At 31.3% G+C, this 16,013-nt stretch overlaps 2 protein-coding genes across 3 annotated transcripts; one reads left to right on the top strand and one right to left on the bottom strand.

The window, feature by feature from the left end:
• Positions 1 to 213: 213 nt before the first annotated feature.
• On the bottom strand, positions 214 to 5,831 carry LOC141457558 (transmembrane protein 62-like). Its single transcript, XM_074134715.1, has 14 exons — positions 5,652 to 5,831; positions 5,456 to 5,567; positions 4,613 to 4,750; positions 4,208 to 4,512; positions 3,977 to 4,125; positions 3,736 to 3,891; positions 3,154 to 3,304; positions 2,947 to 3,069; positions 2,576 to 2,657; positions 2,363 to 2,491; positions 2,169 to 2,287; positions 1,742 to 1,797; positions 1,134 to 1,364; positions 214 to 505 (listed from the first exon to the last, which is right to left on the bottom strand). Exons 1-14 carry the CDS (start codon positions 5,829 to 5,831, stop codon positions 430 to 432), a joined length of 2,007 nt encoding a protein of 668 aa, XP_073990816.1. The 3' UTR covers positions 214 to 429.
• Positions 5,832 to 5,880: 49 nt separating this feature from the next.
• On the top strand, positions 5,881 to 15,390 carry mei-218 (meiotic 218). Of its 2 annotated transcripts, none has more exons than XM_074134717.1 (11): positions 5,881 to 5,999; positions 6,789 to 7,029; positions 10,057 to 10,286; positions 11,551 to 11,731; positions 12,421 to 12,547; positions 12,630 to 12,882; positions 12,964 to 13,120; positions 13,959 to 14,091; positions 14,400 to 14,527; positions 14,610 to 14,790; positions 15,201 to 15,389. In XM_074134717.1, exons 1-11 carry the CDS (start codon positions 5,993 to 5,995, stop codon positions 15,303 to 15,305), a joined length of 1,743 nt encoding a protein of 580 aa, XP_073990818.1. In that variant the 5' UTR covers positions 5,881 to 5,992; the 3' UTR covers positions 15,306 to 15,389. The 2 variants fall into 2 exon arrangements, with proteins under 2 accessions (XP_073990818.1, XP_073990817.1); XM_074134716.1 differs by lacking the exon at positions 5,881 to 5,999 and adding an exon at positions 6,013 to 6,245 and having other exon boundaries at positions 15,201 to 15,390.
• Positions 15,391 to 16,013: the final 623 nt, after the last annotated feature.

Below are 16,013 nucleotides of genomic sequence, written 5' to 3'. Positions count from 1 at the left end.
TAATAATAAAAGTAATAAAATTTAGGTTAGTGTTCACAGACTTTTTTGGCCCAGTGTATATAAGTAACTAGAAGTTAATACCAAGCACTCAATGTAAATTAAAAATTTAAAAAAAAAAAATCCAAACTCTGAATAACAATGTAAAATATGATCGGATCTCATAAAAATTCACCATTTTAAACTTAAGGAAGGTAATATATTTCATCAATGATGTAGTTTCGTTAAAATTTAATAAATATGTACAAAATATACAAATTATAAAGCTCTGCAATATTGATTTTCATTTCTTCTTAGTTTTTTTTTGTTTTAACAATTTCAATAAGAAAAAAATGATGTACCAATTCTGAATAAAATTTTATGACTAGCAGTGACTAGTAATTTTTTTTTTACTGGATTTATAAGATGAATAAATTAATCGACAATTCTAAATCAGGAACTGAATGCACCAATCGAATTATAACTTCCTGTTGAATCATTTACTTCGATCCATGGAACAGCTGCAATCCTAAAATTTATTAAAAGCAAATAAATAACTAAGAATGTAGATTATAGAGGAATACTTGATTACAGAATCATTTCCAAAAATGTAATTAATAACTCGATAATTTTGTAAAAACTCTTTTTTGAATGTAATTATATATTAGGCATACAGGGTAAATGAAGGGGCGGTTAGCTAGAAAGTTGCAAATAATCCTTAACTAAACATGGTTTGAGTTTTGTGCAGATTTTCCGTTTTCGAGAGTGTTATTTTCCATTACTAATACAACTTTGGTTCTTCTCATACATTGGGTACCAAAGAGGTATTGACTTACTGTTACAAAGATGGTTGAAGAGATGAATAACCAATTTTTTAACACTCATTAAAGTAAAAATGCCAAAAACTTCAGTCTTTAGATCACCCCAGTATTAAAATTAATTGCAAGGGTTTAAAGCAAGGCTGATGCACAATACTTTTCAAAATTTAACAAGCCACGCCTGCTGAGTGGTTCAAAAAATCATGAAAGGATAAGTCCCAGTCTCTTGATGACGATAGCCATGGTTCGTAATGTTCGCGGACGACCCTATACGAGTTGTAGTAAACCCAGAAACAGTAGGAATGTATGTGTGGTGAGCGAGTAAAACTGCAAACTTACCTGATTTTTCTCAACGGCATCCTGCTGGCATGATACCATGCCCATAACGTGAGGAACAATGGCCACAATCGTATAGGACCTAGTACCAAAGCGATTGTACCGTAAGCTAACCAAAATGTGTAAGCCATGCCCATTTGTGAAAAAAACAAAATAAGAAACGGTAGATTCCTGAAGAATGTTTTCAACTTCACCATCGAATTAATTAATCCTCCATTGTTTGAAAGTTGTAACCTAAGAAAAATAAAAGTTAATTTAGCGATAATCTTTGTATGCTACGAACTTTTATAGTAGTTTAAGTAAGACAAAGTTAATATATTTTTATTGCTTTTTTTTTAATCAAATCTAGAGAATTTGATAGTTTATAACTCTGTGTGTTGAGCCACAATTGGCTAGTGCGTTCGAAAACTAAATAACTGCGCAAAACTGTCTCTACAAAACGAGATTCCAGTAAGGATGTTGCAATACTCAAAGAAGTGTCTAATTCTTCCGAAGAAATTAATTGGATTTAGGGGTTATTCTTCACCCAAAATCTTTTTATTGAAAGAAACATTAATAATTTACAGGTAATGCACGCTAAATTTACGAAGTGGAAGACTGAGAAAACTTACCTTTTGTCCAGTGCGTACGCTGTAGAAACTACCAAGGGACCTTGGAATAAAAATAGCTGAAAAAATTATTTTTTTATTAAAATTTCTGTCGAAATTGGTAGAAAGAAATAAATAATTTTGCAGGAAGATTTAAAATTTAAATTTTGCTTCTCCTACAATACATTGAATGAATGGTTACATTACAACAAAATTATAGATACAGGACGTCTTTAAAAAAATGCTTCCCGTAAACTGTTTGAACATGGATACTACTTGTACATAAAAAAAAAAGGAGATACGTAAGATCTAGGAAATGCCTTCACGATGAGGTTAATCTTGAAACGTGATTCTAACTTCAGATGAACCCAATAAAGAAGATTGTCGCAATTAAGTAGGAAAAATTATTAAGCAAGAAATACAAAAATATATAAAATTTGGTTGTTTATACCTGAACAAAAGCATATCCATAGGTAAAAGAGCCAGGAACATATGAACCATTAACAAATATTCCCCAAATAAATATTACACCAATATATCCATCAATTAGTTCACCAACAGCCCAAGGACCTTGAAATTGAAATAATTTTTTAGTTTAGAGTAAGACATTTGTAATGATAAGTTTTCATTATATAAATAGCAAACCTGCAGCCATATATAACGGATACAACACAATTGGAACAAAGATTTTATCAATATTTGCAAGTATCCACAACCTTCTCACCCAACTGTTCACTTTTCCATTTATTAATACTGATACTGGCTTCCTAGATGCTGAAAATATTATAGAAACTTAGTAAAATTAATACTTCTAAAAACGTCTTTACAGAAACTAATCATTAAAAAAAATCCACTTACCTAAAAGTTTTTGTTTCATAAATCTTAAAAAGCAAAGCGGTAATACTGAGAGTACCGTAGCAAAACCAAACAGCATTTGTAACTGTAATCAAAGAAAATAAACACTCTATTTTTAATGATATTGTTTTAAACGAAAAGCCTCCAAACATCTACCATGTTTTTTATGATTCACATCAACGTTTAGGTTGAATTTCACGCAAAAGAGTCTGTTTGCATATTATTTAGGGTGAGGACACTCGCAAAAATTCTCAATTTCAAGCTCCCTTCCCAGTAGATGTAAAACCTCAATCCATCCAACACTGGGAAAATTCAAAAGGGCGTCTGTATCTGCAATATTAACCAAGGAAAAAAAAGAATGTTTTCAAACTTACCGAAACACTGAAGTTCAACATGAGAAGCAAACGTGGGACCACTCCAAATTTCATTCTACTCCCATCTACTGAAAATGGTTGAGTAACTGATTTCTCACGACCTACTTCATCTAGTACAGATACCTTTGGGAAATGCAGGGTATAGATCACGTAAGTTATTTAATTTTTAATACATTGATTAAAACTAGCATAACAGCTAATACTTGCTTGGATATGATGAATTCCAGGACCGTATCGTTGGGGATCCCATTCATGTAAGTAAACATGTTCCCTGTCCGACTGTACGCATGTTTCCCAAATACCATCATCTAATTTAATACGAACAGCGAGAATCGTATTAGGTGAGAACACTAAAATCCTCCCTCGCAATAAAAAAAATTCATTATTAAGCATAATCAAGGGTAAAATTTTAATTTTTATGAAGATTTAAGGTTTTAGCATTACTGGTCCACAGAAAATTAAAACGAACTGAAAAACTATTAGTTTTTCATTTTTACATTTTTTTGAGGTTAATTTTATCTTTACATTTTCTCTTACTCCTAAATAATAGAAACTATTGCAATCGAGAAAACTCTTTGGGATTCTGTTTTGTCATTTTTATCGTTGGTAACCGAAACCTCTTGAATGAGAAGGGCCAATAAGAAACACAAGTTCTTTTTACAAGATAAAGATCATCAATATCTTAAATTTTTAGTTGAATACTTGCTTGTTTAATTGCGATAATGGTAGTGCTTTATTTACAGATTATACTAACAGATATAGTACAATAAACATTCTTAGAATTCTTACCTGATATGTGTGGATTCGCTAATCGCTTCAATTGGTTCTTTGTCGTATAACTGATATAGAGCATGTTTAGGATTTGTAATTAAAATTATTGGCCAATCTCTATGTTTTATATCAATAAAGGAGAACAATCCATGGTCTACTGCAGCTAGTCTGAACCTTAAAAAATGTGGAAGAAACAAGAATTAAAAACGAAAGGAACTAAAAGAAGAGAAATCAAATCACAAACTATTGAACTTCGTACATTCTATTATCTTTCCAATCGGCCAATTCTAATTCAAGAAACCCATCCTGCTGTATGGTGTACATGTTTGGCACAAAGCCTAACATGGAATGAAAATGACCACATAAATATGCCAAACTGTGATGGCCCGAACCTATAATTGGTCTTACCTATAAAATATAAATTAATAAAAATAATTACGTTTTAGTAAAAAAAAAACTAATACACATTCATAGAAAAAAAGTTATTTACCCCAGGCTTATGGCTGAGAATGCAGGACGTAGGATAATGACCAAACCACAAAGTGTAGTTAGCTTCATTTTCAGCCTTAATGTTCATATCTTTCAATTCTTTCAGTTGATTATCTTGTACAATACCAACAAAATTAAATGGTCTTTTCAAACCTTGTTCAGGACATGCGTCCATTCCAATAAAAGCATACTTATCTGTGCCTTGTGTTAGAATTTCTATATAAGAACGTAGATGAGATTTTCCTTGCATTGAATATGTTCGGAAAAAATTACGATAAGAATTAACGCCTGGCACATCAAAATTGTCTAAATTGAAAAAAAAAAAGTTGAATTGTCGCAAAATTAGTATAAAATTTCTAAATCACTTCTAATAAACAAAATGTTTAAGATAAAAATAATTTCTAACCATGATTTCCTCTAATATCTAACCATTTTACATTTTGTAGGGTATCACACTTGTTTAACACATTTCTATACTTAATCCATTCTTCTTCGAATTGTTTCGATCCAATCGTATCTTTTTGTTTAGCATCAGTTAAATCTCCTAAAACCAGAAAGAAAAAAAATTATCTTAGGGCTAATTGTACAACATAAATTATACTGAAGATTTGTCTGGAGTGTCGAGTTATTTATGTAGTTAGGCTTGGTCGTATCGGTGGTTAGTGATATGCAATCGATTTGCTTAATTTCAGGTATCTCAAAAACCTATTCAAAAATGGGCTCTGCAATTCCATGAGAATTACACCAATAAGCTTCAACACACTCGGCTCGAAACCAGCGCTCTAAATGTTTCTTTGAATTGGGCCTCGAATTTTTGCACCACACGAACTCACCGAATCTCTAGTCATCTCTTTTTTCAAGTACCTCAACATTTTTGAAAAATTATAGCTTCCTTAAGCAATAAAATACAGAGAATACCTGCCAATCAGGTTAAGTAAAGGGATTTTAACAAAGAGATAACAACCTTCTTTACAATAAGAAGTTGGATGTAAAGCTGATCTGAAATCACTTTCATTTTTTGTAAGTAATAAAAAAACATATTTTGTTAAAAAAAAGTGTTGACTTTAATGTTAATTATAGTAATCGATTCCCTCAAGATAAAATTACTATTAGCAGTAACTCATCATGGAGACACATGTATGACTAAGCTTTTTTTAGGATTCTCTATAGATGCTGACAAATCTGATATAAACATTTGAAATTCACCAAAAGACATGACAAAACTTAATAGTTCATACTCAATAGTTACCTGTGGCTAATACCACCAATGGTTTAATTATTTTTAGAGTTAGATCGCAAAATTCTTGAAATTCCGTAACTCTTTCACTATCTTGGAATATACTTAAATGCAGATCGGATATCTAAAAAAATTAATTGTGTATTATTATCTTTTTTTTTACGAAAAAAAAAAATAAATTGGAAACTTAATTAATAGCTTTACTTGCCTGCAAAAACCACATCAAATGTTCGGTAGAATTTCCAAAGATAAATGATTTACTTCTTTTCTTGACATCTTTTTCTTTAAAAGAATCACTAACCGCAATCAAATTCACTATATTAGCCACAAACATGGATAAGATGACTATTAATATAACAGCAATTAAACCAGCTTTAGTAACTTTCATTTCAATTAAAATTTAAAAATAAATTAACTTATTGCATAACTTTGTATTATAACTACAGGAATGTTTTACTTAAAATATAGACTATAACAAGAGGGGAGGTTTTATTTACATCCTGCAATCACCGATACCGTAAGGACATTGACGCAACCACAGCTGATCGTATGACTAGTAATATCTATTTTCTCGTACATACATCATAATAAACATAAGTTTTTTTTGTTTCATTGTTTACTATGGATTTGCTTAAAACTAAGATTAATTTAGTGAAATATCTTGATAAGGTTAATGATTTGAAATATATTGAAGAAAAAGCGCTCGCTTATAAGGCGGACTTTTTAAATAATAATTCTGACTATTTTCCACCACTAAGAATTAGCTTAGCTATTAATTTCTCCATATTAGCGGAAATTGTAGGTAATAATGATTTATTTTTCCATCAGTGTTTAGAAAGAATGGGATGATTCGAATGTGAATTGGTTAGAAAAAAACAAAACAAAATTGTTTATACATATATACTCTTAGTTTTGTAAAATCGACTTTTTGAATTCAGGGGGCCTCAAAGTGGATATTTCCAAAGAAATCACAAAGTGGAAAATCTGCACAATTACAATATCTTCTATTACTACATGGCAGAAAAAGAATGAGTAGGCGTGGTTTTTCTGGACGTGGAATTTTCTTCAATTTCGAATTTTATAAACTATGAGCAACTAATTTAAACAAATGTGTTTCAATAATGCATTAGAAACAGGACTGTTCTTGTTAATTTTAGACTAAAAAGAAGTAAACTCAATGTGCAATGAGTTTACGAACATTAAAAAAATCTTAGGGAGTCGTTATCGAGAAAATGTATGACAATAATCCACCCAGTAAAGAAGTACGGTGGAAGCACTTTCGTAGCTAAGGAATTATAGTCTCAGAAGCATTCATGGTATATGGACAAATATATTTGTTTTGCAGATAATTTTGCGGAAATGATAATCAATGAACCAGAAGAAGCTCATGGACTGTTACATTTGTTAATAATTGTATGCGTCAAAGTATTAACTGATTGGGATTTAGAGGCTAATATGGTCCATCTTAATTTGAGATTGGATACAATTCCAGATGTACCACAATTGAGATTTTGTAGTTTTCCATCGAACGGACTATTTAATGTCCAAGGAATACTTGTTAGTCGTTCAACACCTTCAAAATATTTGTAAGAAGTTATTATTTCTTTACAATCTTACCAACAATAATTATTTCTTTAAGGCTCTTGTTTTCTTCCCAAACTATATGAAAACTTATATTCTGGCTAAAAGATCCAGACGTCCCACGTTAAAGCAGTTTCCGTTTTTGATTTTTCCATAAAATATTCCCGATTTCAATAAAATGCCCGGATTATATCACTTTTCACTTGCAAGTAAAAAAGGAATATTAAAATAAATACAAAAGGCAGCACTTAATCTTTATTTTACAAGGGCAATATAAAGCTTATATATTAGCCAACTTAATGTTTGGAAATAAATTGCTGCTGAATATATTCAAAACATTTGAAAGTATTATCTTAATTTAACCTCATTAAAACAATTCCGGCATTAAAATTAATATGTTTTTAATAAGTTATACTTTGTAATTTTTAATGAATTTAAAGAGTCGAGAAATGAATTTAATTGCAGTTTTCTTGACTTGTCACCCAGAAATCTTCCGCTCTCTTTTAGAGAGATGTCTTTCAAAACTAATTAAAACTGTCCGGTAGGACAGTTGTATAAGGGTTGATCGTCAAAAACTGCACGAAAAAGCGTAACGTTGAAAAACACCCAACTTTGACAATTTTTTTCTCTTTTTCTATAAAAGATAAAATTCCCAAATTTTCTTTAAAATATAGGGCAAACCCTCCTTTATAACTGTAATTTTTTTGCAACCCCCCAGACCTAATAGATTTTGAGAAAAAAGTTGCCGAAAATGAGCAAAAACGGCATTTTCAGAAATTGTTGTTGTTCTTCTTCTTGTTGTTGTTGTTGTTGTTGTTGTTACCTTTTTTGTAAACTACGTAGCGCCTAAACGCGAGAACCGATTTTCATGAATGAGGTGACATTCGATTCGGAATTTTATGTAGATGTGCCTTTTGGGGGTCTCGACGCTGTACACCGAATGGGAGAGGAGTTAGCCCCCTTTATGTAAGGACCCCTTCAAAATTATTATTACTAATTACTCTGTAAATCTTAGCCCGATTTTGATAAAATTTGGTAGGATGATAGAGTTAGGGCTCCCCTACGTAACATTAAAGCGGCGATCTGCTCTTACACTAGTTAAGGGGAAGTATAGCAATCGTTTCAAATTATCGACAAGTGAACTGATTTTCATGAATGAAGTGCCATTCGAATCGAAATTTTGTATAGATTTGCACTTTAAAAGTCTCGTCGCTATGCCTCATATGGAGGGGAGTTTGCCCCACCCAAGTAAGGCCGTTTCTAAAACTATTATTACCAATATTTCTATAACGCTTTGTCCGATTTTGATAAAATTTAGCACGAAGAAGTGATTAAAGCTCCTCTATGTGGCTGTGAAGTGCCATCATGCTCTTACACCTACTAAGAGGAAGTACTGCAATTGTTAAAATTATCAATGGGTGAACCTATTTACATTAATGAATTGTCGTTCGATTAAAAATCTTTGCCTCTTTGCCTTTTATGGAGAAGTACTGTAATCGCCCGTTTATTTTTCTTACTTCTCTTAAAAGGAAGGTCTGAAATCGCAGTTTAAATTTGCTTTTTACGTACAAATACCTTCCTATTTTATATAAAAAGGCTTTCTCAAAAAAATTGTTATTGAGGATGGTTTGGGGACCGCAACTATAATCATTCTTTAAAAAGATCTCTCCAGTGGTAGTTACGGTTCCTACTTAACACCTTATCAGGTTATAATGATAGAATTGCTTATTCCAAATTTAAAAAAAACAGTAAAGCAGATATGTAACTTAGCAAAATAGACAAAAATGAAAATCTATCCAAAAGGTACAAAAATCTCCTTAACAAAAACTTACAGTTTAAAAAGTTAAGTATAAGGGTTGATTAAACGCCAAAAGGTACACAAATCAGCAAGTACCCAACATTTCATTCAAGCTTAGTTGATATAATTTAAGTAATTTTGCTGCATTAACTTTTCCTTCACATTTTTTAGAATTTATTAGATGTCACATACCCTTATGCTGGCCATTTTCATCTACAAAATATTTGTTCAAGTAGCACACCATTTAACTTAGATTGACTGTAATATCTATTTATCTATAATAATCAAACTATTAATCACTGGTGAAAAAGAAAACGTTATAAAAAATAAAAAAATATGAGGCTAAAAAATTCATAAACTTTTTTAAAAATTGCTTACACCAACATACATCAATGATTTTATTTATTTTTATTTTTAAATAAAAATCGTCGGTTTAAGTTCATTCTGCGATTAAAGTAATTGTTATTTTATGAAGTAGTCAATCTGGCTTTATCGTAAATAATATAGTTTTCTTCAATTACATTCTCCATCTAGGTGTTCTTCCCACAATGTTGTGTATATGTAATATAAAATAAATAAGATATGCATATTTTTAGGACAGCTAATTATTCCAGTATTTTACCATAAGTAAAATTAGGGGAACTAAATTAAATTACAATTGAGAAATGAATAAATAATGTTGAATAATCTACTTGTTATTAACTGTGTGTTATTTGTCCTCACGAATATTTCGGTAAGACGAATTCAAGACTGAAATATTGCTTTAAATCCTCCGTGATTCAAATTTAAACAGTAGCCGACTCTAAATTTGTCTTTTTCTAATTTAACATGTATGTATATGTGACAACTTCAGAATCAGAAGAATAATTTGGAATAGAGTTAAAATAAAGTACCTATTTATACGAAGATATAATATACATTTTATCACAATTATAACTATTATGAATGAACTGGCCAGCATAAGGGTATGTGACATCTAATAAATTCTAAAAAATGTGAAGGAAAAGTTAATGCAGCAAAATTACTTAAATTATATCAACTAAGCTTGAATGAAATGTTGGGTACTTGCTGATTTGTGTACCTTTTGGCGTTTAATCAACCCTTATACTTAACTTTTTAAACTGTAAGTTTTTGTTAAGGTATTTAAAATAGAATCATTTTTGCCTTTTCCATTGAATAACTAACTATTTTTTTATCCCATTTTTAATGAGTATTTTCCTAAAAATGATTCCAGAATCAGCACGGTGTATGAATGTTCAGACAAAAGATGTGTGAGTAACCGAAGTGAGAGGGTATCAGATAGACAAGCGGTAAAGAAATGTGATGAATGTGGTAAGGAGAAGATAGAAATTAGCAAAGCAAGAATAACCGGTGATCATGTGTTGGGAATGATAATGCCAATCGATTTTCTGAACTCTTGGCAAACATTTACCAGATGTCAAGGAATCATAATCGATTTCAAAGGTAAGGTTTTGAAAGACCAGTGATTAACACAATAAAATTTAATACCAATTATATTATTTGCAATCGACCACTTACTGCAGAAATTATCCTGTAGAAGTAAGGTCAGCTGTTGATGCGCCAAAAAAAAAAAAAAAAAAATACCAATTATAACTTACAACCCTTTATGAGTAAATAATTTAAGTAGTTATTAAAGATCAACCACTTAACTACAAAATTAGGATGAGTGTGATAAATCTGATAAACAATTCTGGTGACCCTCATCCCTCTTTAAGAACCTCACACAATCAGCGTTTTTTTTTAGAATTTTTGTTAAATCGATCTAATGTATTAAGTGAGTTCTAAGTTTAAAGAAAATCGATTTCCAAAAAACGCTTAAACTGAAAAGTTTATTGAACAAAATTGTATTTTCGATCTGGATAGTCTTCTTCACATCTGGAATTCTTAAGTACATATATTCACTACAATGAAAATCATGTAAGTGATGAGAGCTTACATTGCATTGAAATGACGTTTTGACGACCCTAAATAGGTAATTCTGGCTAAATGTTCGAATTATAAGTTATGGATCTACTTGTATCTAATTGGTAAGACAAACAAGACAATCGATATAATTGTTTTAAAGAAAAATGAAACTGATAATCAATTCAGTAACGAGGCACTTTCGGTTGTCTGATATTTTCGAATAGCTTTTTGTCATATCTCATCACATGCAAATTACTGAATTAAGGATGTACAGACAGGATAAGAAATGAAGAGGTGTCTTTTAATGAGAAAAGTGGTTGAAGTGTTTGTCTGTTTCATACTTGGACAAGCTGAAAGAATATTATTATAATCTGCAAACAAACCAGCTTCGAATGGGCAATAGTCAATGCCATTGACTCAATGGCAAGTTCGGGCGAGGAGGACTATTAGTATAGAGTTTGGCCGATGGTTTGTAAACCACGGAGAACAAGCAACAGTAAGAAGTTCCAGGATTTCATGGCATGCTGCATATACTTCCCGCAACAGTAAATTCCCACTTTTTGACTTTCTCCAGCCTGGAAAAGTTTTCCGATTTAAATCAAATCTCCGGATTGTGTCACTTTTCACTTGCTAGTAAATAGTTCGTATTAAAAGAAAAAAAAAATAAACAAAATTTAACCAGTTTATTTCTTGAACCATTTAGTATCACCGGCTAAGAGTAATCATATTTTGGTTAAGGATTTCATAACCGCCAAACACCAGAATATAAAAATGTTTTTTAATTTTTCACATTTTGTTTTAGAGGAACTGTTTTCCGAACTAGAACTTGGCATACAGTATAATGTTATCGTGAAGAAGGAAGTTCATATTTTTACATCCTGGGGAGTGAAACCGATGCTACCAGAATCACTAGTTAGAGCTTTAAAAAAGTACATTCCTCCACCATTTCCACCGTCCATAGTAGAGGTCTTCAGTACTATGAGGTAATGTAAGTCAGATGAATAGCGACAGATTTAATGTAATGGGGGACACATTTCACTCGTTTAATCCTTCTTTTTTATACGTGATTTGGGTTACATTTATTTTAAAATTATTCATTTTAACATTGAAACATTTAGTTAAATATTTTTACATTCTCTCAGTGGTAAGAAAAAACATTAAGTTCATCCTAAATTTTCGGAAATATCTCAAAAATATAAACATTTCAGATATTTGAAACTTAATATTTAGATTGGGCGTCACCAGGGGACTTAATCCTGCGAACTAAATCCCTCCACCGATAGTACCACTTTATATGATGGACTTTTTCCCATTGGAGAAATGTCAATTCTCTGAACAATTCTATAACGGGTTTGTATCTTACATATTGTAGAGGATGGTAACGTTGCTGAGATTCTGAATTTGATGAAAATTTCACAACAAGAAGTACTATTTTATTTTAAGAATGGTTTGTTCAATTTTTAATTAAACTTTTTATGTTCACTGAATTAGGGACTTTTGGTAAAGAGGATGGGTGTTCATTGCCTAAATAGCAATAGTTGTCTTTAATCTTAATTATTTAATTGAAATAAAAGAAAATTTGTGATAATTTTACTAATTAATGAGTAAAATAAACAGTTTCAGTGTTTTCTAGATTTTCTTTTTTCTCTAACAATGGGAACCTTGCTTGCAGAGAAATTTGTGGTAGTTCCCCATGGGCTCATGTTAGCTTTTTTGCTTCACAAGTGAGTATTGGCAGCTATCCGGTGTCTTCGTTCATGCAACTGAAAACAGGACTTTTGTTAAGTTTAGCTTCTACAGTGAGTGAGTTCGTTTTAGTTTTCTTTGGTTTTTTGCATCATTGAAGCAGCTGTTATCTGTTTTCTTTCCTGCATTTTCCAGCAAGGACGTAAATGTCCTATATCAGTACTAGCATTGGGTGAATGTGGATTTGTGTTGAAAAATGCGGCTCGCCTGTGCCCAAGAGCTTTGGTGGTTACATCGGCACATTGGAAAGCTCCCAACGGTCTTGTATCCTACGAGGGTAAAAGAGAATGGTTAGAAGCAGGTCCGTTACTTTTGGCATCCTACGGTGTACTGTACGTGGGAAATATGCCCAAAATTGGATCCACTTTCCTATCACAAATCACTTCAGGTTACTCTTTATTAAGACATCAATTCTTATTCTCATTGTCTGGAGAAAGAAACCACAAAGTTATTAAATATTTGTTCGCAGCGGTGGATAGTGAATTGGTTACATTACAACAGAAACCAGCTTGCAGTGTCATAGATCCAAAAATTCTGACATATCCACTCAAATCTGCAGTTTGGATGCATTGGAAGTGTAACCAGTTTTCTTGGCAAGACATGCATCAATTAAGAACTCTTATTGAGTGAGTCAATTAAAAAAATATGTCCGATTCTATTAGTTGTTTTAACAAGTTTATTCTTAGCACCCATAGTATTGTATATGAACAGAATATCTAAAAAATGCAAAGTTCAAACTTAAAGTTTCGATAGGTTAATATTAGTGCTTAAAATTCTGAAGTTTTTACCGAAATCTGACTTGAAATGCGACTTTACAAAGAAATTTTTATTTTTTACGGTTCTTTTTTATTTCTTTTTAACCTTTGTATACCACTTACTTTCTAAATGAAACGTCTTGCTTTATTCTATTTTTTTTTCAAATAACGTTTTCTTTTTATTTATATTTTTATTATTTTTAATATTATTATAATAAATAATAAAATTTGGTAACTGGCCGGAAAAAATAGGCGATTGCTTAACTTTACTTTAAATACATGATAATTGTGTAATATAATTGTAATACAATAATTTAATAATAACAATAGTTTATTAATTTTCAATTTAGGTTTCTAATTAGCAAGGTTTTAATTTTAAATTAAGGCACGTCATCATCCTAAGAAATGGCACCTGGAGCCTTTTTTCACTGTACTGCCTCCCAAAGGACATTGATCCAAATAAGTTACTCCTAGGAAGAGAAATATAAGATCAGGCAGCTTGACTATAACCTGAGATTTCCACGAGAGAATTTTATGCTGATCCTTTCTCTGAAAACTTATTTGTTATAAATTATTTGAAAGTGCTTAAATTTTACCTTGTAAATAAAGTTTTCTTCCTTCCTCTTCCGTGTAATGACCCATGCAAAATGTCACTATTATTTTTTTAATCAAACCAATAAACTTTTCGTTTCTTTTCTGTTGGTAATAGCATCTTTGGAATGCCTTATCTATCCGAAATTGGATGTGATGATATCACCATCTCAAGTTCTATAATCAACGTTGCTTGTGGAAATAGTGATTGCGAAGATAATAGGATCATAGACGAAAATGATTTCAGACAGGTATGTATTCTTATTTATCTACTTAGTAAAGAAACATTATTTGCAGAACTTAATGGCCTAGAACTTAAGGAAACCATAAATAAATGGCCAGCTGTTTAAGCTACAGCCCAAAAGAATGTAAATGTTGTATTAATATTATTAAACCTGTTGTATTAATATTAATCCAGATCTGCGGCAGAATCCTACTTCCTGAGTTGTGGGGTCAAAAACAATTTCATATTCCATAGAAATGGCTGTTTATTTTTCCACTTGAAATTTCCTTCTTAAAATAGGGTTTAACCTTAATTTCTAAAACAATTTCAAATCAGTTTTTAGGGATAATATCGGCCCAGGAAGTGGAAATGTCTGAAGCAGCCAGTACGCTGATTAAGCAATATTTCGTGGCTAGCCGACGTGAAAGACCCGACAGTTTGCCTATAAAAGCAGTTAAAGTATTGTTAGTATTGACACACTTAAGTTTTTATTATCGCGAAATCTTCTATAAATAATAATTCATTATAATATTTTAAATATTCTAGAACTGCTATGTGTGAAGCTCATGCTAGACTATCTTTAAGGAATATTGCACAATATGAAGATGCTGTAGCAGCTATATTTCTCTACGAAGAATCTGTAGTAGCTTTATTTGGTAAATCTGTTATGTCTGAGGCACCCAGAAGACAATGTAATTCAACTACATCTATTGATGTAGCCAAAGAGGTTCGTGCCAATTATTTTGTATGTATTTGTCAATCTTAAATACTTGTTATTAACCCTTTTGTAGCACTTTTTGTTCACTAATTGAAATAGACCTAAGTAATAACAAAAATTGTGAAGAGAAACTATTCCAAAGATTTCAACTGATTAAGTTTCTCGAAACTCCGAATTAAATTATATTTAAGTCGCAAGAACTTTATGCGGTTTCAATAGGATGAAAAATACAGTCATATTTTGAATTTTTTTATTATGCCGAGCTTTCCACCTAGGGACTAGGTCAACTTCAGGAATAATTGACAACGTGATATTTTACATCATTAGAGGTTGGTGTGTCTTCTGTCTTGTCTGCTCATGGACTAAAACATGGACATTAAATATTTTAACTAAAAAATAACTGACTTTTTTTTTTATAGATGGACAGTACTTTGAATGAATTCTCTGTTTGGCTGGAGGCCTATATCAACGCGTTGAACGTACAAGATTCAACACAAAGCAATTTTAGATCTGAGTTTTTATAAATAAATAACTCTTTTTATATTTTTTAAAATTTTATTCATTTAATTTAATTTAAATGCATTAATTAAAAAATTACCTATGAACTTTTACCTTGTCTTTTTATATACCAACCAAAATGTTCTTCAAATTTGAGGCTTCAATGACGGGCCCTTGATGTACGCCTTAAAAATAGGGTGGCAACATTAATTTGATGTAAGTTGATAATCAGTAACATGAACCACCTCTACTGCTTGTTGACAATCCTTGAGGTAAGACGTCTCCTTAGGGTGAGGAAATTAAAAGAAAAAAGTTCCTTTAAATCCATCTTCAACTTTTAGATTTTCTATAAAACTGGAATTCCAGCAATGCTTTAATTACTGTTGATATTAAGTAGGTTCCAGAACATAATGTAACATACGAACTAGTGGGAAACTCTAAAAGCAACCTTACGATTGCAATTTCAAATAAAGATTTGTATATAGAAGGCAAAATTTGAAAAAAAAAGTTGCATATCCCTTGATGTCGAATATCGACCAAACATAACTAACGGAAGTGACTTATTACTAAGACCTAGCCTGATCTTCCTTGCAGGAATGCAATTTTTTTTTCTTTTTCGAGATATTCTGATCATATACAATGCGCCAGACAGTTTAATCGTATATAGGAGTCTCAACTGCCAGTGAAAATGGGGAAATTCCGAGGAAAATACAATTCGAAAATTAATAGATCGC

Source organism: Rhodnius prolixus, unplaced genomic scaffold (genome assembly GCF_049639745.1).
Source record: "Rhodnius prolixus isolate KJV_2025 unplaced genomic scaffold, Rpr scaffold_22, whole genome shotgun sequence".
NCBI classification, from domain to species: domain Eukaryota; kingdom Metazoa; phylum Arthropoda; class Insecta; order Hemiptera; family Reduviidae; genus Rhodnius; species Rhodnius prolixus.
This window is presented reverse-complemented; position numbering and strand designations above follow the sequence as displayed.